General features: G+C 41.4%; 1 protein-coding gene across 3 annotated transcripts in view; it reads left to right on the top strand.

Moving 5' to 3' along the window:
* Positions 1-24,150, top strand: part of cabin1 (calcineurin binding protein 1) — a 667,425-nt gene that overhangs the window by 110,453 nt on the left and 532,822 nt on the right. For all 3 annotated transcript variants that reach the window (XM_072243543.1, XM_072243541.1, XM_072243544.1), the window contains exons 12-16: positions 2,432-2,510; positions 10,455-10,642; positions 17,205-17,354; positions 22,032-22,226; positions 22,949-23,185. In XM_072243543.1, the coding sequence (XP_072099644.1) occupies positions 2,432-2,510; positions 10,455-10,642; positions 17,205-17,354; positions 22,032-22,226; positions 22,949-23,185 (849 nt within the window). The remainder of the gene's footprint in view (positions 1-2,431; positions 2,511-10,454; positions 10,643-17,204; positions 17,355-22,031; positions 22,227-22,948; positions 23,186-24,150) is intronic.

Below are 24,150 nucleotides of genomic sequence, written 5' to 3'. Positions count from 1 at the left end.
CGGTAATCCAGTGCCTCATCATTTCTTTCTTCCTTTCCTTTTTTTTTGGAAGTGTCTGTTCTACTAACAGTTGATCAGGTCTCATGCCTCAAGTTATGAAGATATGGTGCTGATTACTCCCCCCCAAGAATCTTAAATGCTCACTGACAACTTTTTTCACCCTTAGGACATGTAACTGTCCCCGTTGGGAATCACAATTTTAGCTGCTACACTACCATGCCACTCGTTTATAAATCTACCTAGTTGTCCAAGGTTTTGTGAACTGTCCTTGGGTAGCTTTAGGTCACATCTTAAACAATAACTCTATAGCCCCTTTGGATATTTTACTTGTTGAAAGGCACTAAATGGAAATGGTTGCTGTTTGGTTTGACATGTATTCTGATTGATATGAAAATTCTTGTGAGCATAGCAGTGGTGACTTGTATTTATTTTCCCACTGCCATCTATTTTGACTCAGATTTAGATTTGGGTTCCTTTAATAGCAGAGAATGTACAAACCCCATTTCCAGAAAAGTTGGGATATTTTTCAAAATGCAATAAAAACAAAAATCTGTGATATGTTAATTCATATGAACCTTTATTTAACTGACAAAAATACAAAGAAAAGATTTTCAATAGTTTTACTGACCAACTTAATTGTATTTTGTAAATATACACAAATTTAGAATTTGATGGCTGCAACACACTCAACAAAAGTTGGGACAGAGTTAAAATAAGATTGAAAAGTGCACAGAAAAGTCATGCTACTGTGACGATTATAGCCACCTGGGCTCAAGTGCACTTTGGAAAACCATTGTCACTCAACACAGTCCATCGCTGCATCCAGAAATGCAACTTGAAACTGTATTACGCAAGGAGGAAGCCATACGTCAACTCTATGCAGAAACGCCGGTGAGTTCTCTGGGCCCAAGCTTTCTCAGATGGACCGAAAGACTGTGGAACCGTGTGCTGTGGTCAGATGAGTCCACATTTCAGCTAGTTTTCGGAAAAAACAGGCGTCAAGTTCTCCGTGCCAAAGATGAAAATGACCATCCAGATTGTTATCAGCGAAAGGTGCAAAAGCCAGCACCTGTTATGGTATGGGGGTGCATCAGTGCCCACGGCATGGGTGAGTTGCATGTATGTGAAGGTACCATTGACTCTGAGGCGTATATTAGGATTTTAGAGAGACATATGTTGCCGTCAAGGCGACGTCTCTTCCCGGGCCGTCCATGCTTATTTCAGCAGGACAATGCCAGACCACATTCCGCACGGGCTAGAACAGCGTGGCTTTGTAGACACAGAGTGCATGTACTTGACTGGCCTGCTGCCAGTCCAGATCTATCTCCTATTGAAAATGTATGGCGCATCATGAAGAGGAGAATCAGACAACGGAGACCACGGACTGTAAAGCAGCTGAAGTCTTATATCAAGCAAGAATGGACAAAATTTCCAATTGCAAATCTACTACAATTAGTATCCTCAGTTCCAAAATGGTTAAGAAGTGATATTAAAAGGAAAGGTGATGTAACACAATGGTAAACATGCCTCTGTCCCAACTTTTGTTGAGTGTGTTGCAGCCATCAAATTCTAAATTTGTGTATGTTTACAAAATACAATTAAGTTGGTCAGTAAAACTATTGAAAATCTTTTCTTTGTATTTTTGTCAGTTAAATAAAGGTTCATGTGAATTAACATATCACAGATTTTTGTTTTTATTGCATTTTGGAAAATATCCCAACTTTTCTGGAAATGGGGTTTGTATATAGTATACAACTTGCAATTCATGCTCTTCACAGACATCAATGAAACAAGAGACCCCATTAGAATGACTGATAAAACATTGAAGCCCCGCTACCCCCCATCCCCTCACTCTTTGCAGAAGGAGCAGCAAAAGCATCAATCGTTCCTCCCACTCACGCCAGCAAAAGCACCAACAACCCCCCCCCCAACCGCCCCACCATGCAAGCAATAGCAAAAGTCCCCAGAAGCCTTGACCCATTTTAAGTGTTTTTTTTAATCTTCTGATTAGAATCCAAATCAGTATCTGGTTCAGCATGTTCTATGACATCTCTGGTGCTTAACCGGTCTTCATTCATCAGCCTGGACTGAGTAATCAAAAGCATCTCCATTTGTAATCATAGTGTCGCAGATCACAGATCCTTCAGTTGTAGGCTTCGTTATTGGATAGCAATAGAGTTCAAGTATTTTATTTTTAATACTTGTTAATGAGCCCAAAATGTATTAAAATTGGGGAAATATTTGGGGGAAGATACTTGTGTGACTGTTTTGATGCTGTTTAACATTCAGTTAAATTAAATGACTAACTGATATCAATGCTTTTTTTTAGATACTGTATTTTCACCATTTTTTAAAATAAGTAACTGTTCTGTGCATAATGGCTTGAACTCTTTTTGCATTAGCATATTTACTTTTTCACCCTTTGTTTCAGGACATGATGGTGATGTGCCTAATATGTATGGAGCTACAGCTCGATCAGTGGCTTCTGACAAAGTCAAAAAGTACCACAGGTATGGACCACTTGAAAGGTTCACAATTTTAGGTTATTTAATAAGCTTCAAAATTTACAATTCATGGCACTCAGTTTTGTAGGCAACCTTTATTAGATAACTGAATAAAGATTGCTTCTGAGACCTGTTATATTAAAACTATTGGCCTCAGTTGCTTACTTTAGTAACTACTCTTGAAAGATAATTCATTAGCTATGGAAACGTTAGGATGTTCCAAAATGCTGTATAAATGTGTGCTCTTCAGCAGAGGGAGTGAACAGAGCAATGACATTGCTGGGCTATTTCTGCACCAAGGAAAATTCTATGCAAGATAGAACCAACTGCAGAAGAACTATAGAACTAACTGCCTAAGAAATGCAGAATTTATCTTGACTGCTCACCCCAGAAGAAAACAAAGGATGCATTTTCCCTCCCAACAATTTTCAGTGAAATTGGTTGAAGGCCAGGCATCCAAAGAATATGAACTTTTCCTATTTTGATACAAAGATGGCACAAAACACATTGGTTCACATTTCACAACCAGATTATGTTGATTCACTGCCTTTTCATGTTGAACACTACTATATCCACTTAATAACATTAAATGCTTCAAGTAAATCTGTCAGGAGAAAAATAAAGTAGTTACTGAAAATAGATAGCCCAGCCAGTCTTGAGCAACGAACAGGAAAGACGGAGTCTGCAATCTCAGACCTGTACCTTGCATTAAAATCTAATGCCAAAATAGGTACTTTAATATGGATAGCAGCACATAAGAAGAAACTGATGTGCTGTTACAGTTGGGAATTATTAAGTTGTATTTACTGCAAACTCTTTAATAGAAAATTAGTTTATAAAATTAATCTGAGGTTTATAAAATACTGTGGCTTTTGGGAGAAGGGACTTATTTTAAAGATGTCATTATGAAATGTATATCTTGGGCAGGATGTGAGGTAATGGTTTATTGTTTGTTCTATCCGATTGTCATCATGGTCAAGATAGGGATTTTCTCTTGGTGTTAAATTACCACTTTGTGTATTCAAATTCCATTCAGAGCCAGCCAATATTCTTCAAGGCTGACAGTGGGTCAGTGGGAATGATTTCCTTGTTTCAGACAACATTTATTCTCGCAGCTGCAGAAAGAGAAGGTGGAACAGAAAGTCCTAGAAAGCACGTGGAGGGATTTCACGTAGGTCGGCGGCTGTTATTTAAAAAGGGAGCTTCGAGAACATTTGTCCATTGTACATTACCTATCAGCAGCTATAACTGCAACACCAATCATGAGTTAGATGGCAGGAAAGGTTCAGGGATAAAAGGGAGACACTGCCTAGTGGAGCAATCATTGATGGAGTGATCTGAGGCAGAGTGGTAGGGCTTTGGCTCATTCGGCCTGCGATAATGGGTCAAGGCGAGGTAAGTTACCTGTAGGGAATAGAAACAGGAAGTATATCTGTGAGGCCAGTGTTCTGTACTGGGTGTGAGATGTGGGATGTCCAGGAGACTCCCAGTCTCCCGGATAGCCACACCTGTGCCAGATACGTCGAACTGCAGCTAGGGACCGGGTTAGGGAACTGGAGCTGCAGCTCGATGGCCTTCGTCTGGCCAGAGAAAGTGAGGAGGTGATAGAGTGGAGCTATAGGGAGACAGATGAGTGGTTAACAGTCAGGAGAGGGAAGGGCAAGAGTCAGATACTAGAGAGTATCCCTGTGGCTGTCCCCCTTAACAATAAGTACTCCTGTTTGAGTACTGTTGGGAGGATGACCTACCTGGGGGAAGCAACAGTGGCCACGGCTCTGGCACAGAGTCTGGCCCTGTGGCTCAGAAGGGTAGGGAAAGGAAGAAGGCAGCAGTAATAGGGGACTCTATAGTTAGGGGTTCAGAGAGGTGATTCTGTGGATGCAGGAAAGAAACACGGATGGTAGTTTGCCTCCCAGGTGCCAGGGTCCGGGATGTTTCTGATCGTGTCCATGATATCCTGAAGTGGGAAGGTGAACAGCCAGAGGTCGTGGTACATATTGGTACCAACGTCATAGGTGGGAAAGGGAGGAGGCCCTGAAAACAGACTACAGGGAGTTTGGAAGGAAGTTGAGAAGCAGGACCCTAAAGCTAGTAATCTCGGGATTACTGCCTGTGCCACGCGACAGTGAGTATAGGAATAGAGTGAGGTGGAGGATGAATGTGTGGCTGAGGGATTGGAGCAGGGGGCAGGAATTCAGATTTCTGGATCATTGGGACCTCTTCTGGGACAGGCGTGATCTGTACAAAAAGGACAGGTTGCACTTGAATCCGAGGGGGCCAAAATTTTGGCAGGGAAGTTTGCTAACGCTATATGGGAGAGTTTAACTAGAATTGCTGGGGGGTGGGAACTGAACTGAAGAGACGGAGGAAGGGGCGGTTGGCTCACAAATAAAGAAAGCTTGGAGACTGTGTGACAGGGAGGTAGGCAGGTGATAGAGAAGGGATACACTCAGACCAATGGTTTGAGATGTGTCTATTTTAATGCAAGAAGCGTCATGAACAAAGCAGATGAGCTTAGAGTGTGGATCAGTACTTGGAGCTGTGATGTTGTGGCCATTACAGAGACTTGGATGGCTGAGGGGCAGGAATGGTTACTTAGAGTACCAGGCTTAGATGTTTCAGAAAGGACAGGGAGGGAAGCAAAAGAGGTGGGGTCGTGGCACTGCTGATCAGAGATAGTGTCACGGCTGCAGAAAAGGAGGAAGTCATAGAGGGATTGTCTACTGACTCTCTGTGGGTGGAAGTTAGGAACAGGAAGGGGTCAATAACACTACTGGGGGTTTTTTATAGACCACCCAATAGTAACAGGGACATCGAGGAGAGATAAGGAGACAGATTTTGGAAAGGTGTAATAATAACAGGGTTGTTGTGGTGGGACATTTTAATTTCCAAATATTGATTGGCATCTCCCTAGAGCAAGGGGTTCAGATGGGGTGGAGTTTGGAGGTGTGTAGGAAGGTTTCCTGACACGATATGTAGATAAGCCTACAAGATATGTAAATAAGCCTATCTGGTCTCTCGGGTCTCTCAGTGGGAGAGCATTTTGGAGATAGTGATCACAATTCTATCTCCTTTACCATAGCATTGGAGAGGGATAGGAACAGGCAAGTTAGGAAAGCGTTTAATTGGAGTAAGGGGACATATGAAGCTATCAGGCAGGAATTTGGATGCATAAATTGTGAACAGATGTTCTCAGGGAAATGTATGGCAGAAATGTGGCAAACGTTCGGGGATATTTGTGTGGTGTTCTGCATAGGTACGTTCCAATGAGACAGGGTACCATCAGACCCTGATGGTAGGGTTCAGGAACTGTGGTTTACAAAGGCTGTTGAAAATCTAGTCAAGAAGAATAGAAAAGCTTACGAAAGGTTCGAAAAGCTAGGTAATGATAGAGATCTAGAAGATTATAAGGCTAGCAGGAAGGAGCTTAGGAATGAAATTAGGAGAACCAGAAGGGCCCATGAGAAGGCCTTAACGGACAGGATTAAGAAAAACCTCAAAGCATTCTACAAGTATGTGAAGAGTAAGAGGATAAGATATTAGAGAATAGGACCTATCAAGTGTGACAGTGGAAAAGTGTGTATGGAACTGGAGGAGATCGCAGAGGTACTTAATGAATACTTTGCTTCAGTATTCACTACAGAAAAGGATCTTGGCGATTGTAGGAATAATTTACAACTGATTGAAAAGCTTGAACATATAGATATTAAGAAAGAGGATGTGCTGGAGCTTTTGGAAAGCATCAAGTTGGATAAGTCTCCAGGACCGGTCGAGATGTGCCCCAGGCAACTGTGGGAGGTGAGGGAAGAGAGTTCTGAGCCTCTGGCAATGATCTTTGCATCATCAATGTGGATGGGAGAGGTTCTGGAGGACTGGAGGGTTGCAGATGTTGTTTCCTTATTCAAGAAAGGGAGTAGAGATAGCCCAGGAAGTTATAGACCAGTGAGTCTTATTTCAGTGGTTGGTAAGTTGATGGAAAAGATCCTGAGAGGCAGGATTTATGAACATTTGAGAGGCATAATATGATTAAGAATAGTCAGCATGACTTTGTCAAATGAAGGTCATGCCTTACAAGCCTGATTGAATTTTTTGAGGCTGTGACTAAACACATTGATGAAGGAAGAGCCGTAGATGTAGTGTACATGGATTTCAGCAAGGAATTTGATAAGGTACCCCATATAAGGCTTATTGAGAAAGTAAGGAGGATGGGATCCAAGGGGATCTTGCTTTTTGGATCCAGGATTGGCTTGCCCACAGAAGGCAAAGAGCGGTTGTAGATGGGTCATATTCTGCATGGAGGTCGGTCACCAGTGGTGTACCTCAGGAATCTGTTCTGGACGCCTTCGCTTTGTGATTTTTATAAATGACCTGGATGAGGAAGTGGAGGGATGGGTTTGTAAATTTGCTGATGACACAAAGATTGGAGATGTTGTGGATAGTGTGGAGGGCTGTCAGAGGTTACAACAGGACGTCGATAGGATGCAAAACTGGGCTGAGAAGTGGCAGATGGAGTTCAACCCAGGTAAGTGTGAAGTGATTCATTTTGGTAGGTCAAATATGATGGCAGAATATAGTATTAAATGTAAGACTCCTGGCAGTGTGAAGGATCAGAGGGGTCTTGGGATCCGAGTCCATAGGACACTCAAAGCTACTGCGCTGTTTGACTCTGTGGTTAAGAAGGCATATGGTGCATTAGCTTTCATCAATCATGGGATTGGGTTTAAGAGCCGAGAGGTAATGTTGCAACTATATAGGACCCTGATCAGACCCTACTTGGAGTGCTGTGCTCAGTTCTGGTCACATCACCACAGGAAGGATGTGGAAACTATAGAAAGGGTGCAGGGGAGATTTACAAGGATGTTGCCTGGATTGGGTAGCATGCCTTATGAGAATAGGTTGAGTGAACTCGGCCTTTTCTCCTTGGAGTGACGGAGGATGAGAGGTGACCTGATAGGGGTGTATAAGATGAGAGGCATTGATCGTGTGGATAGTCATAGGCTTTTTTTCAGGGCTGAAATAGTTAACATGAGAGGGCACAGTTTTAAGGTACCTGGAAGTAGGTACAGAGGCGATGTCAGGGGAAGTTTTTTATTGAGAGTGTGGTGAGTGCGTGGAATGGGCTGCTGGTGACGGTGGTGGAGGCTGATACAGTAGGGTCTTTTAAAAGACTCCTGGATAGGTACGTGGAGCTTAGAAAAATAGCGGGTAATCCTAGATAATTTCTAAAGTAAGTACATGTTAGGCACAGCATTGTGGGCCGAAGGGCCTGTATTGTGCTGTATGTTTTCTATGTTTCTATCATAGTGGTGTTTGAATATTAAGTCAAGGTCGTATCATATAGCATGGAAACAGACTCTTTAGCCCGAATGGTCCATGTTCACAAAGATAACCCATTCATGGTCCCACTTGACTGTGTTTGATCCATAATCTTCTAAGCCTTTCCAGTCCATGCACCTATCCTGAAAGTTTGGCTTCTGTGGTTTATAAATGGTTTACCTAGTCTTTTTGTGGAGCACAGAATCTGAAATGGTTTCAGGGTGGGAGAATGCTCCAGAGCCCTGAGTGCTACTTAACTGAGTGATAGACCTTAACCACGTCCAACTGCATCTCCGTGGATTTTTCAGGATACACACTGATGAAAGCAGAGTACAGTACTTGACGTACATCAGTAAGAAAGTAGAGGCTATGTTGGTGTCCTAGGTAGAGTTTGCAGATGAAGTTGATACTTATTTTAGCCTGGGCCATAATCTTCATCAGATAATCTGACAGAAACTCTGCTCCAAGTGTATTGGTGTTAGTTGTGGTACTACAACTCTCCATGGAAGGATCCTGCATGGCTGGTGGGGTGGAATGCAGTCATTGTGGATTCTTCCGGATTGGAAGTGTGCAAGAAACTGAAAGGTGTGACTGCTACAAAGGGCACTGGTATTTCTGGAACTATTCAGACATTACAACTGGATCTGCTGTGAGAATGGTCATCTCACTAAAGCTTTTTAACTGTGTCATGACAGACTAATTTTATTAGTATTGTGGCAGACATATCTCTGATATTAAATATTGAAGCAATTAGAAATGAAGGCAATCCTTTGGGAAGATGCTTGCTGAGGGTTTGTGTCCTGCTGCTGTTTTCCCTCAGGGACATCGACATCTGCACAGTAGGTGAAGCAACTTCCAGAGTGCAGATGGAGAGTGAGGGAATTCCGGGAACGGTAGGCCCCTAGGGAATTGAATGCTTTATAGGTACAGGTTGAGTACCCTTTATTTGAAATTCTGAAATCCGAAAACCTCCGAAATCCAATTTTTTTTTTGATTGCTGATATGATGTCAGAAATGGAAAATTTCACAGTACACTAGAAAGGTTCCCAGGTGATGCGCATCACCACAGACAGTTCTGAGAAGTGAGCTCATGTATGTAATGAACAGAAGTTAATGAAAAATAAATACTGCATAAAGTGAAAAATGAAGATCTCAATCATGTATCATCATCGTCAGGGTGAACATATGCTGATCTTAAAACAAACAAAAAATCTATCCCAATGGACTGAAAATCGAAAGTAATTGTGAATATTCAGCAAGCTGGTTGGTAAAATTTCAGAAAACACTAATTTTTTCAAAGCGTCTGCTAATCACAAGAATCTAGCACTAGAACAAGTCTATGATGCTAATTGTTTTTATACATTACATTATGGTATTAAATTTTTAAAGAGCCACTGATGAAACACCGGAACAAGTCTACAACACTGATTTTATACCTTACATAAAACCCAAAAAAATGTAAACTACAAGTACTGTGTCCTGTCGTCTTTTAATCTGAACATTGTAGGTGAAGACTGAAAGCCTGCTGATTCAGGTATTCTCCCGATGCTGCTGTGCTGCTTTTGTTGCCCTGCACTGTTGGCTACCCCGCAGAGTGTTATATGGCTAGCTACATCATGGTCAACGCTCAGCTAGAGGGCCAAAGAAGCGCTTTAAGGATCAGATGAAGAATGCTTTAAGGAAATGCAAGATTAGAATCAAGGACCTGGAGGATGTTGCTGCTGACCGTACCACTTGGCGACAGCTGTGTAGGGATGGGGTTCGTATTCTGGAGATGGAAAGAACAACCAGAAGACAGCAGACGAGAGCCAGGAGAAATGCAGCCATGGTTGCCACGACTACTACATATACGTGTCCCACCTGCAATAGAGCTTGTGGGTCCAGGATAGGACTGTATAGTCATCAAGGATCTCATCGTTAAAGGAGTGGACGTCATCATCGGATTCCGATGGACAACTGAAGAAGAAGACCCTGCACGCATTTTTTTTCATTATATTAATGGTATATCATAGTTAAGTACATATGTGTGATGAACAAGCGTAAGGCAAAGACTGCTTACTAGTAGCACATAAATTCAGAGTTGGAAATGATGGTGATCCCATCATTATATATTCCAAAATTCAAAGTTCTTCTGGCCCCAACCATTTCAGATAAGGGGTACTAAATCTGTGGTAGTAACCATATTTTAATTTGAAATTATTAAGTGTTGTAAATCCCTGATGGTTGTATTTTGTGAATAAGTAAACTTCTGTAGTATCGTAAAAGAAAGGTGGGCGAAAGATCTTTGGATTGTTGTGGAATTTTGTTTTGGAGTTTGTTGTATGATGGAATTGATTGGAGGACAGAAAATAGTTAATGTAAATTGTAAATAGTAATTTACTGGCATCACAGATTTCAGTTCCTGGATTTTCTGACTGAAGTCATGATGTTGCATTTATAATCTGCAGAGGGAACTTGCCCTGTGTGAAGTTCTGATGTGCTTCATTTAAAGTGAGCAGTTTCAATCAGGCAGGTGTGATTATTGTCTTGGTCCTTGTGAATGTGATATTTTGAAGAATTTCTTCCCACGTGACACATCAGGAATCTATTCTAATTGACATGAAATCCTGATCTTTCTCCCCCCTCCCCCTTCAGTTTCCCCTCGGAAATGTACCTCCAGCAACACCGCAGCGCAATTGGGTCCTGATTTTCCGGGAAGCCATTATTTGGGGGATCTAATTCAACTGGCCTTCACTTCCTCGCAGAGGGATCTGTTCGAGAATGACTGGCTGGTATTTGTTGTTCAAGTGTACTGGTTGAAAGCCCGCTTCATGGCATTGCAGGTTTGTATTTTCTGGTCAATACTGTTGCTTGAAAGGGGAATACACTGATATCCAGTTTTCTGATTCTCGGCTCACCGAAGAGACATTGGGAGGTTATTTCTGTAATTGTACCAGGTTCACCTTGAAAGTTCTACTAAGTGAAGGGAAAGTGGGCAGTACTGCCTAGATGACGACGAACCATTTTCTCCTTAAAAATAAACCCGGGCAGTCTGAGTCCAGATTTCTAATGGGTGGGGTTGGCAGTCTCAATAGGAACAAGCCAAAGACAGATTTAGGTTGGAGAGATCTCTCTACTTCCCTTAGCTCACTTGGAGATGCTCCATTGGTCGAGGTCAACCATGGATATTGTGTCCTATGTGTTATGCCAGCTCGTACACAAATCAGGGTAGTACGATAATGGCTCCCCCTCTCCACACAGCTAGTGAATCCAACAGAATGGTAGAGACTAATACCGTTGACACTATTCGCATGGCAAAAGTTGCCAGTCAGCGTTGAACTCAACACAGGACTGCTTTAGGGACTCCAGCTCTGGATTTTTCCTCAGCGTTTACTTCCAAAATCTTCAATATGGGTGAGTATAGCTGTAAGGCAGTGGAGGTTTGTGATTAGAGTTTTCCTTCTCCTAGATAAGCTGCCAAACATAGCTGATGAGCCCTATCTTGTCGTTGTATATTGTCCTGTGATTAGGTTAGGGTTAAGTCAGGGTTGCTGGGTGGTGTAGTTCGAAGGGCCTATTCTGCACAGTTTTCTCTAAATGCATAAATCTTGGTATCATTGTACAAGATTCACAGAAAGTCAGCATCCAGGTACAGCAACCAATTAACCATAACCATATAACAATTACAGCACGGAAACAGGCCATCTCGGCCCTTCTAGTCCTTGCCGAACTCTTACTCTCACCTCGTCCCACCGACCTGCACTCAGCCCATAACCCTCCATTCCTTTCCTGTCCATATATCTATCCAATTGAACTTTAAATGACAACATCGAACCTGCCTCAACCACTTCTGCTGGAAGCTCGTTCCACACAGCTACCACTCGCTGAGTAAAGAAGTTCCCCCTCATGTTGCCCCTAAACTTTTGCCCTTTAACTCTCAACTCATGTCCTCTTGTTTGAATCTCCCCCGTTCTCAATGGAAAAAGCCTATCCACGTCAACTCTATCAATCCCCCTCATAATTTTAAACAGCTCAATCAAGTACCCCCTCAATGTTCTACGCTTCAAAGAATAAAGACCTAACTTGTTCAACCTTTCTCTGTAACTTAGGAGATGAAACCCAGGCAACATTTTAGTAAACCTCCCCTGTACACTCTCAATTTTATTGACATCTTTCCTATAATTCGGTGACCAGAACTGTACACAATACTCCAAATTTGAACTTTTACAATTTCAACATTACATCCAACTCCTATACTCAATGCTCTGATTTATAAAGGCCAGCAAACCAAAGCTTTCTTCACCACTCTATCCATATGAGATTCCACCTTCAGGGAACTATGCACCATTATTCCTAGATCCCTCTGTTCTACTGCATTCTTCAATGCCCTACCATTTACCATGTATCTCCTATTTTGATTAGTCCTACCAAAATGTAGCGCCTTACACTTTTCAGCATTAAACTCCATCTGCCTTCTTTCAGCCCACTCTTCTAACTGGCCTAAATCTCTCTGCAAGCTTTGAAAACCTACTTCATTATCCACAACGCCACCTATCTTAGTATCATCTGCATACTTACTAATCCAATTAACCACCCCATCATCCAGATCATTAATATATATGACAAACAACATTGGACCCAATACAGATCCCTGAGGCACACTGCTACACACCATCCTCCAATCTGACACACAGTTATCCACCACTACTCTCTGGGGTCTCCCATCCAGCCACTGCTGAATCCATTTTACTACATCGATATTAATACCTAACGATTGAACCTTCCTAACTAACCCTCTGTGTGGAACCTTGTCAAAGACCTTACTGAAGTTCATATAGACAACATCCACAGCTTTACCCTCGTCAACTTTCTTAGTAACCTCATCAAAAAATTCAGTAAGATTTGTCAAACATGACCTTCCACGCACAAATCCATGTTGACTGTTCCTAATCAGACCCTGTCTATCCAGATAATTATATATACCATCTCTGAGAATACTTTCCATCAATTTACCCACCACTGACGTCAAACTCACAGGCCGATAATTGCCAGGTTTACTCTTAGAACCCTTTTGAAACAATGGAACAACATGTGCAATACACTAATCCTCCAGCACCATCCCCGTTCTAATGACATTTGAAATATTTCTATCAGAGCCCCTGCTATTTCCACACTAACTTCCCTCAAGGTCCTATGGAATATCTTGTCTGGACCCGGAGACTTATCCACTTTTATATTCCTTAAAAGTGCCAGTACTTCCTCTTCTTTAATCGTCATACTTTCCATAACTACCCTTCTTGTTTACCTTACACAATCGTCATACTTTCCATAACTACCCTTCTTGTTTACCTTACACAATTCAATATCCTTCTCCTTAGTGAGTACTGAAGAAAAGAAATTGTTCAAAACCTCCTCCATCTCTTTTGGCTCCGCACATAGCCGTCCACTCTGATTCTCTAAGGGACCAATTTTATCCCTCACTATCCTTTTGCTATTAACATAACTGTAGAAACCCTTCGGATTTATTTTCATCTTACTTGCCAAAGCAGCCTCGTATCTTCTTTTAGCTTTTCTAATTTCTTTCTTAAGATTCTTTTTACATTCTTTATATTCCTCGAGCACCTCATTAACTCCAAGCTGCCTATATTTATTGAAGATCCCTCTCTTTTTCCGAACCAAGTTTCCAATATCCCTTGAAAACCATGGCTCTCTCAAACTTTTAACCTTTCCTTTCAACCTAACAGGAACATAAAGATCCTGCACCCTCAAAATTTCACCTTTAAGTGACCTCCATTTCTCTATTACCTCCTTCCCATAAAACAAATTGTCCCAATCCACTCCTTCTAAATCCTTTCGCAACTCCTCAAAGTTAGCCTTTCTCCAATCAAAAATCTCAACCCTGGGTCCAGTCCTATCCTTCTCCATAATTACACTGAAACTAATGGTATTGTGATCACTGGACCCGAAGTGCTCCCCAACACATACCTCCGTCACCTGCCCTATCTTATTCCCTAACAGGAGATCCAACACTGCCCCTTCTCTAGTTGGTAGCTCTATGTATTGCTCCAAAAAACTATCTTGCACACATTTGACAAACTCCAAACCATCCAGCCCTTTTACAGTATGGGCTTCCCAGTGTATGTGTGGAAAATTAAAATCTCCCACAATCACAACCTTGTGTTTACTACAAATATCTGCTATCTCCTTACAAATTTGCTCCTCCAGTTCTCAGTCCCCATTAGGTGGTCTATAATACACCCCTATAAGCGTCACTACACCTTTCCTATTCCTCAATTCCACCCAAGTAGCCTCCCTGGACGAGTCCACTAATCTATCCTGCCAGAGCACCGCTGTAATCTTTTCTTTGACAAGCAATGCAACACCTCCCCCTCTTGCCCCTCCTATTCTATCACACCTGAAGCAACAAAATCCTGGAATACTTAGTTGCCAATCACACCCCTCCTGCAACCACGTTTCACTAATAGCTACAATATCATATTTCCAGGTATCAATCCATGCTCTAAGCTCATCCACCTTTCTTACAATGCTCCTAGCATTAAAATAGATGCATTTAAGAAACTGTCCACATCCTACTCTCTGTTTATCCTTAAAGATAACAAAGTTGTTTGCTCCATTTTCTTCCTTGTCCCCTACATTTTTGGTCTGAGTGCTTCTGATCAAACTGTCTACCTGCTTTCTCTATTTGTGAACTAGCCTCCTCTCTCCTAGTCTCTTTAATTTGATTCCTTCCCCCCAACCATTCTAGTTTAAAGTCACCTCAGTAGCCCTCGCAAATCTCCCCGCCAGGATATTGGTTCCCCTAGGATTCAAGCGTAACCCGTCCTTTTTGTACAGGTCACGCCTCCACCAAAGTAGGTTCCAATGATCCAAAAACTTGAATCCCTGACCCCTGCTCCAATCCCTCAGCCACGCAATTATCCTCCACCTCATTGCATTCCCACTCTCACTGTAGCCTGGCACAGGCAGTAATTCCGAGATTACTACCTTTGCGGTCCTTTTTCTCAACTCCCTTCCTAACTCCCTATATTCTTCTTTCAGGACCTCTCCCCTTTTCCAACCTATGTCATTGGTACCTATATGTACCACGATCTCTGGCTCCTCTCCCTCCCACTTCAGGATCTCTTGGATGCGATCAGAAACATCCCAGACCAGGGAGGCAAACTACCATCTGGGTCTCCGGACTGCATCCACAGAATCATCTATCTGACCCCCTAACTATCGAGTTCCCTATTACTACTGCCCTCCTCTTCCTTTCCCTACCCTTCTTAGCTACATGGCCGGACTCTGTGCCGGAGGCTCAGCCATTGTTGCTTCCCCCAGGTGTGCTGTCCCCCCCAACAGTACTCACAAACAGGAGTACCTATTGTCAAGGAGCACAGCCACAGGGGTACTCTCTATTACCTGATTCTTCCTATTCCCCTTCCTAACTGTGACCCACTTGTCTGCCTCCCGTGGCCCTGGTGTGACCACCTGCCTGTAACTCCTCTCTATCAACTACTCATTCTGCCTGACCAGACGAAGGCCATTGAGCTGCAGCTCCAGTTCCCTAACGCGGTCTCTTAGGAGCTGCATCTCGACACACCTGGCGCAGATGTGGACGTCCGGGAGGCTGGGAGACGCCACGACCTCTCACATCCGGCACTGAGAACAACAAGCTGCCCTCACACTCATACTTCCCCCTCTCCTCAAATAACAACAAAAAATGAATACCAAACCTTCCTCGCCTCGCCCGTTTCTGCCTAAGCCCGTTGAGCCAAAGCCCTTAAGCCTTCACTCTGCTCCCGGCTCACTCTGCAGCCCGAAACTACACTGCCTGCTGTATAAGGCTCAGTTCATTTAAATCTTCCGCGCTTCACTCCCTGACGTCACACGCCTGCGCAGTCCTGCCTCTCTGAACGTCGATCAAAGAAAAACCCGAAAAATTCAAAAAGGCTTCCTCCGCACTCCTGCTCCGATTTTCAGACTTCCTTCTCCGAATTAAACCCGAATCAGGATTTGTGAAGGCAAATAATAATTACAGAAGGGTTGGTTCATGTGCCAATGTGGGTTTTTGTTGTTGCCACTTGTAAGGAAGGATATAGTTATTGTGCTGAGGATACAGTAAAGGTTCACTAGATTCATTCTATGATGATAGGACTGGCCATTGAAGAAATTTAAAAGTAGAATGGGCCTATATTCTCTGGAAAATTGGTCTGATTGAAACCTGCAGAATTTAACAGTGTAGATATTAAGAGCTGTTTTCTTCTAGCTGAAGGCGAGAACTAGTGAATCACAGTTGTAATTTAATGCTGTTTAAGAGTGATTTAAATTGAAATTTCTGCACTCAGGAATATGAATCCTTGATTTTTCTATTTTGTAGGATATTTTAAACTTCCTTCAATCTGGACTGAAATCAGCATCCTGTTTGTTGTAACATTTATAGTATATGTCCCATCTGTATTGGAGCCCCCAATTTGTATCATCTTGTTTTTATTGGGTTTGAATTCTATGTTTCTTGAAAGTCAAGTGTCAATCCAGTACTATTCTATTCTATGTATCATGCAAGGTTACACATTTCAGTCCACTTGAAAGAATCAGTAGTGCAAATTGTCTTTATCCTGTACACTCAGTGGTCACTTTGTTAAGTACAGTTGTACATCTTGTTAATGCAAGTATCTAATCAACCAATCATGTGGCAGCAACTCAATGCATAAAAACATGCAGGCATGGTCAAGAAGTTCTGTAAGTGTTCATATCATACATCAGAATGGGGAATACATGGGATCTAAGGGACTTTGCCCGTGGAATGAATGTTGGTGCCAGACAGGGTGGTTTGAGCATCTCAGAAACTGTTTAGATCCTGGGATTTTCACACACAGCAGTCTCTAGAGTTTACAGAGAATGGTGTGAAAAACAAAAGTAAATCCAGTGAGCGGCAGTTCTGTGCGTGAAAATGCTTTGTTAATGAGAGAGGTCAGGGGAGAATGGTCAGACTGGTTCAAGCTGACAGGAAGAGGGCAGTAACTCAAATAACCATGCATTACAACAATGGTATGCAGAAGAGCATCTCTGAACTCACAACTTGTCAACTTGTAGGCAATGGCTGCAGTAGCAGAAGAATTTGAACATGCAGTCAGTGGTCTCTTCATTAGGTACAGGAGCTACCTGATGAAGTGGCCAATAGGTGTATACTGTGCAGTTCAGAATTTTTAAACATTTCTGTCATGATGGATCAGATATTATATAGACCAGTATAGTGCAACTTACAAGCCTGTTAGCTGTTGTAATAATATAAAATTGTGAGCAGGCATGTATTATGAAATTGTTCATGGAGCAAAGTGTTTTTCAATAGTTTGAGTAAGAATCAAAGCCACCAGTTTGAAGTTTCAACGTATCATTTCACAGGGTGATATGGAACAAGCTCTGGAGAGCTATGATATCTGCACTAGTTTGTTTTGCAGTTCATTGGGAATTAAGATGAGCAGCAGGAGTGGTGATGGTTTCACTATCAGACTGCCGAATTTACATGTGGATTCTGCCATATCGCTGGAAGAGGTACAAAGTCTTTCTTTCTGTAATGAAAACTTGAGTAACAATATCAAATGAGTTGACAGTTGATTTTTATACAATTAGTTGTGTTTGTTGGTGTGTTAACTTACCATTGCTCTTTAGGAATTCATGTATTGAACATCACTTCTAAGCAAATGTGCAGTTTACTTTTCGCCTTCGCCTTGTCTATAAGCATTGTGCTATTGCCAAACCTGAGGCACCTGCTAGCTATGTGGTACTGATGTTTTCTTCCTGTTCTCCCCACTACCCTCAACAATTATCTTTATTGGATCTGTTACTGGTAATTTGATGTGGAGAAATACACGCATATACCTGTTTCTTTCATTTATCAAATTCGAATCAGCAGGACTGTCAAGTCCTGAGGAAGGGTCTTGGCCTGACACATTGTTCATTTCCCTCCATTGATGCTTCATGACCCACTGAGTTCCTCCAGCATTTTGTGTGTGTTTATCTAGATTTCAGGACTGTAGAATTAATCATATCCTTTGATGGAATGAACTTGTTAAATCATCTGCCCATATCATTCATTTTGTTGGTTCCTAGGGAGATAAAAATAGAAAAAGGAAAATATCTTTGCTGTAACTTTGCCGGGGAAAGCTTTGCATTATCATACCAAATTTAAATCAGTTAAATTTTTAGACTGAAATTATACCTGAAATTATTTTTAAAATGAAGGTACTTAGTATTTAGGCAATACACAAAATGCTGGAGCAGCCTAGCAAGCCAGGCAGTATCGACTGTTTGGGCCAGGACCCTTCATTAGGACTGGAAAAATGATGAGAAGTCAAGAGTAAAGAAAATAGTGGTGGGGGGAGGAGTACCAGGTGACAGGTGATACAGAGAAGGGGGAGGGCTGAAGTAAGAGCTGGGAAGTTGGTTGGTGAAAGAGATAAAGGGCTGGGAAAGGGGGAATCTGATGGGAGAGTGTAGAAGACCATGGAAGAAAGGGAAGGGGAAGGAACAACAGAGGGAGGTGGTGGGCAGGTAAGGAGTGAGGTGAGAGAGGGAAACAGGAATGGGGAATGGTGAAACGGATGCGGGTGCAGTTACCGGAAGTTTGAGAAATCGATGTTCGTGCCATCAGGTTGGAGGCCACCCAGATGGAATATAAGATGTTGCTCCTCCAAACTGAACGATGTGGTAGAGGAGGCCATGGACTTGGATGTTGGAATGGGAATGCAAAGTAGAATTGAAATGGGTGTTAAAGGGAGATCTCACTTTTCCTTAGTATTTAATTCAGTCTATTTCTTATACTGGATGCAACAATGAGATCAAGTAAAGTTGTAAAGGACCAGCAGTCAGTAATGTCTGAACTCAAAGTACTTTGATTCTGAGTGGAGGCACATACTTGCTATCCTTTAATTTCCCATCAATAGCTTGGTAATTCAACAACCCAGCATCGATTGTATGAATCTCTCTACAGCTGCCAAAAGCAAACCTGTACCCAACATTTATTCATTCTTGTGTGTGTGTGTGTGTGTGTCTATGTATGTATCTATATATCCCTACCCTGTTCTCTTATCTAATCCATACAATATACTTCCATCCCCAGGAATTATCCTATTACAAGCTGATACTGGAATTACTGTTGTTAGATGAGGAAGCCTTTCACGACTAGATTGCAGTATACTGTGTGCATTTTTGTACTGCACACCATAGAAAATTAAATGTATTGATTTTGGCTTTTAATATTTTCATTTGTTGCTTTGTGAAATATATTGCCTTGAGGTAACAGATATTTCAACACGTTACTGTTCATACAATGCCCTTAAAAAGTATTCACCCCTCCTTGGAAGTTTTCATGTTTTATTGCTTTGCAACATTGAATCACTGTGGATTTAATACGGCTTTTTTCAACAGAGAAAGACTATTTTGTGTCAAAGTGAAAACAGATCTCTACAAAATGATCTAAATTAATTACAAATACAAAACAAAGAATTGATTGCATAAGTATTCATTTTAGAAGTCACATATCAGGTTTATTATCACTGGCATATGTTGTGAAATTTGTTAACTTAGCAGCAGTTCAATGCAATACATAATGTAGAAGAATAAATAAATTACAGTATACATATATTGAGTAGATTAAAAATGGCGCAAAAACATAAATCATACATATAAAAAAGGCGGGTAGTGTTCACGGGTTCAATGTCCATTTAGGAATCAGATGGCAGAGGGGTAGCAGCTGTTCCTGAGTGTGTGCCTTCAGACTTGTGTACTCCTATCTGATGGTAACAATGAGAAATGGAGACCTCTGTGCAGTTAGGGTATTTCAATTGATTGTAGTAAAAATACACCTGTATTTGGAAGGTCCAACTGCTCGTGAGTCAGTATCCTGGCAAAAACTACACCATGAAGCCAAAAGAGCACTCCAAGCAACTCTGTGAAAAGGTTATTGAAAAGCACAAGTCAGGAGATGGATACAAGAAAATTTGTAAGTCACTGAATATCCCTTGGAGAACAGTTAAGACAATCATCAAGAAATGGAAAGGATATGGCGCAGCTGTAAATCTGCCTTGAGCAGGCTGTCCTCAAAAACTGAGTGATCTTGCAAGAATGGGGCTAGTGAGGGAGGGCACCAAGAAACCTCTGACAACTCTGGAGGAGTTAATAGCTTCAGTGGCTGAGACGCATAAAACTACTGTTGCCCGGGTGCTTCACCAGTTGCAGCTTTATGGGAGAGTGGCAAAGAAAAAGCCACTGTTTAAAAAAAAACTCACATGTATTCACAGCTAGAGTTTGCGGGAAGGCATGTGGGAGACTCTGAAGTCAGCTGGAAGAAATTTCTATGCTTTGATGAAACCAAAGTTGAGCTTTTTGGCCATCAGACTAAATGCTATGATTGGCGTAAGCTAAACATCTCACATAATCAAAAACACACTATCCCTACTGTGAAGCATGTGATGGCTGTGGGGATGCTTTACTGCAGCAGGCCCTGGAAGGCTTGTGAAGGTAAAGGGTAAAATGAATGTGACAAAATAGAAAAAACATGTTAAAAGGTCAATGTTATGATAGTCATGGGAGATTTTAACATGCAGGTCGATTGGGGAAAATCAGGTTGGTAATGGATCTCAAGAGAGTGAGTTTGTTGAATGCCTAAGGGATGGCTTTTTAGAGCAGTTTGTCGTTGAGCCTATTAGGGGATCAGCTATACTGGATTGGTGTTATGTAATGAACCAGAGGCGGTTAGGGAGCTTAAGGTAAAAGAACCCTTTGGAACCAGTGATCACAATATGATTGAGTTCAACTTGAAATTTGATATGGAGAAAGTAAAGTCTGATGTAGCAGTATTTCAGTGGAGTAAAGGAAATTACAGTGGTATGAGAGAGGATTTGGCCAAAGTAAATTGGAAGGAGCTGCAGGCAGGGATGTCAGCAGAGCAGCAATGATGTACGTTTCTGGGAAAAATGAGAAAGGTGCAGGATATGTGTAGATTCTTGATTGGACATGGCATGAAAGGTTACAGGGAGAAGGCTGGGAAATGGGGTTGAGGAGGTAAAAAGGGTCAGCCATGATTGAATGGTGGGGCAGACTCAATGGGCCAAATGGCCTAACACTGCTCCTATGTCTTATGGTCTAAAGTACAGGGAAATCCTGGAGGAAAGCCTGCAGGAGAACTGTGACTTAGAAGAAGATTTGTTTTCCAGCAAGGCGTTGACTCCAAGCATAAAGCTAAGGCTACACAGGACTGGCTTAAAAACAACAAAGTTAATGTCCTGGTGTGACCGAGTCAGAGTCTAAACCTCAAACCAATTGAGAATTTGTTGCTGGACTTGAAAAGGGCTGTTCACTCATGATCCTCATGCAATCTGACAGAGCTCGAGTAGTTTTGTAAATAAGAATGGGGGAAAAATTACAGTGCCAAAGGAGCATCTGCTAAATACTGCCTTGAATGCGGTGAGTAATTATGCAAACAATTACTTTATGTTTAAAAATTATAATAGGTTTAAACTAATTTGTAGAAATTTGTTTTCACTTTGACACAAAAAAGTCTTTTCTATTGATCAGTGTCCAAAAAAGCCAAAATATATCCACTGTGATTCAATGCTGTAAAAGAATAAACATGAAAGCCATGTGGTAGGGGAATCTTTTTATAGGTACTGTATAATACAAGTACAGAAGCTTATTCTACTTTGTTTAGTTACCAGACTAATGTAGTTAGTATAGTTATTAACTATATAGTTTAGTTATACTGGTAAATGTACAAACATGAGCTGAAGACAAGAAAATAGGAGCAGCTGTGGAGTAATTGCCCTCTCATCTGTAGAATCACAGCCAATCTATCCAGGCATATTTCCTTCTTCTGTTCTAGGCCCTGATTCTTTCCATTTAAAAATGGTTTATTTCTATAAATACCTCCAGTATAAAGCCTTACAACCCTCTAGGGTAGAGACTTTCAAAGATTTACCATCCTCTGCAAGAAGTTTTAACAGCAACTGTTTAAATGACTTGCTACAAAGCTTGTAACTTGAAAACATGGCCATTGCAAAAGCTTCAACTACTGGTGTGAATCCATTTTAATGTAGACAATGCTCTTTACAGCGAAGCCTAGAAATACTTCCATATTTTCAGTGTCAATTAGTTAGATTAATATATCTGCTTCTCAGGTTTGACAATGTTTAGTTTCTAATGGCACTTTTTTCTTGCCCCTTCTCATACTAGATTGATAAAAAACTTAAGTCACTTGAGAGGTGCCAAAGCCTAGAGGAGGTTCAGCGGCTGTATGAGATGGGTGAATATGACCAAGTTGTGAAGCTTTTGCGACCCACATTATCCCTTGGTGCAATTGGTAGAACAAAGCCCCTAGAATTTGGTACATCCATCCCTGAGCGACCTGCTCAGCTCCTCCTGCTACAGGTAATCCAGACGTCTCAATTCAGCGTTTTGGTGTTTCAGAGGCCTTTGCTCAATAGAAAACGAGCTAATAATACTTCACCACGGAAATGACTTCAGCTGTGAACCTTGATTATTCAAAGCAGGCTTGTATCCAGTGTCCTATCTCGTATGTAGCCAAGGCCTGTGTTTGTTTACTATCAGTCAGTTTATTTGGCGGGAATAACATAAAGATTGCTTGTCAGGAACAGATTGAATCCCTTTCTGAAAAATTGACCATTTTGCATCAGTGAGTTGAGTCAAGTGCGTTGGATTTGATCAGAAACTAAAATCCTGATTAAATTTTAACTGAGAGTTAATCATCGATTTTAAGGCTGATATTGTGGCAGAGATCTTTATTCTTTTAACAATATCCTAAATGCAGCCTCCAAAATGTCACTGTTGTGAAATTAAATGATTTTCTGAATTACAGATACAAACGTTTGTAGATGAATAGTAGTGACGTAAACCTATCAATACATGGAATATTTATAAAATATCCAATGATATGCAAATGTACTGATGTCGTTGAACCAACTAGTGTACGTATCCTATTCCTGCAATATAAATTTCCTCTTAAATTTGTATTAACTGTGGGGTAACACATCGATTTGGAAACTTTTTTTTCATTGTTTCTTTTCACTTCACTGTTTCCCAAAATACTTCCTTGATTTGATGAATAGCTTCTTACTCTCTCTTTTTATTAGGATTCCTTACTAAAGCTGAAAGATTATCGGCAGTGCTTGGAATGTTCTGAAGTTGCACTGAATGAAGCCATTCAACAGATGAATAATGTATCATCTTCATCCTCAAAGGAAGAGTGGGTTTCAACAGTGACTCAGCTGTTAACTGGGATTGACTATTCTTTGTCTGGTGATAGCAGTATTCTGGAGGAGCAGGCTATGAACCCTTGCTTTGTCAGATTTGCTAACAATCTGATACAGGTAGAGAGACCATGTTATTTAGTGGAACACATCTATTTCAGTTGCTTTCAATCATTTCCTGTAGAGGTCTTTTCTAGTTTGTGTTTATCCCAGAATAGTTCTGGATTAACTGGATAGCTGGGCAATTCTTTCCTATAGAACTGACACATTCCAGTATCCAATTGATTTGTAATTTCTTGCTTCTGTCAGAGTAATGTTTTAATATGTGTGATACATGTCTATTTGTTTCTTATACAATCAATGCTAATAGAATGTAAAACCAGAAAGATTAACTATTTCTTGAATTGGTTAGGTATGTTCATCCATCTGTATACATGTACATTTTATTTGACTCGCTTGTTAAAATTCTGACCTCACTGAAAACCTGATACATCTAAAATGTAACTTAATATTCTGAGGCACCTGTCTTGTGTGCCTACAAGAGCTTGCAATGCTCTGTTCCTCTTGCCCCACCTGCAGTTTTCAAGCAATTTTTGTCTGCAGCCACTGTTCTGCTTGAGAAATGGCATTTAAAAAAAGTTTTGTATTTGTTTATATTTCTGCACCAAAACCCTTATCCCTTGATTCTTTTCACGTCCAAACATTTCAGTCCCAATTCTGAAAGTACTGAAAACCCACAGTTCTCCTACATGAGGAATAGTGAAGATTCATTTGCTCTGGGTGATTTCCTTTTTCTGTCCCCTCAATCACGAATGAGTTCTTCCCCTATATATATCTCCCTCTCCCTCCCCCTCCCCCCTCCCCCCTCCCCCCTCCCCCTCTCCCTCTCCCCCCTCCCCCCTCCCCCCTCCCCCCTCCCCCTCTCCCTCTCATGTCTGTTACTCTTCTTCTACTATACTCTGCTTCATTCCCCTGCCAAATTACTTTAAACCCTTCCCAACATTTGTAGCTTACCTCTTCACAAGGATGTGGATGTGTTCTAGTTCAGTTGCAGTCTATTCAGCTTGTACAATTCCCACATTCCC

This window comes from Mobula birostris, chromosome 25 (genome assembly GCF_030028105.1).
Source record: "Mobula birostris isolate sMobBir1 chromosome 25, sMobBir1.hap1, whole genome shotgun sequence".
In the NCBI taxonomy this organism is placed as follows: Eukaryota; Metazoa; Chordata; class Chondrichthyes; order Myliobatiformes; family Myliobatidae; genus Mobula; species Mobula birostris.
Note: the sequence above shows the minus strand (reverse complement) of the source record. Positions and strands in the feature narration are given on the sequence as shown.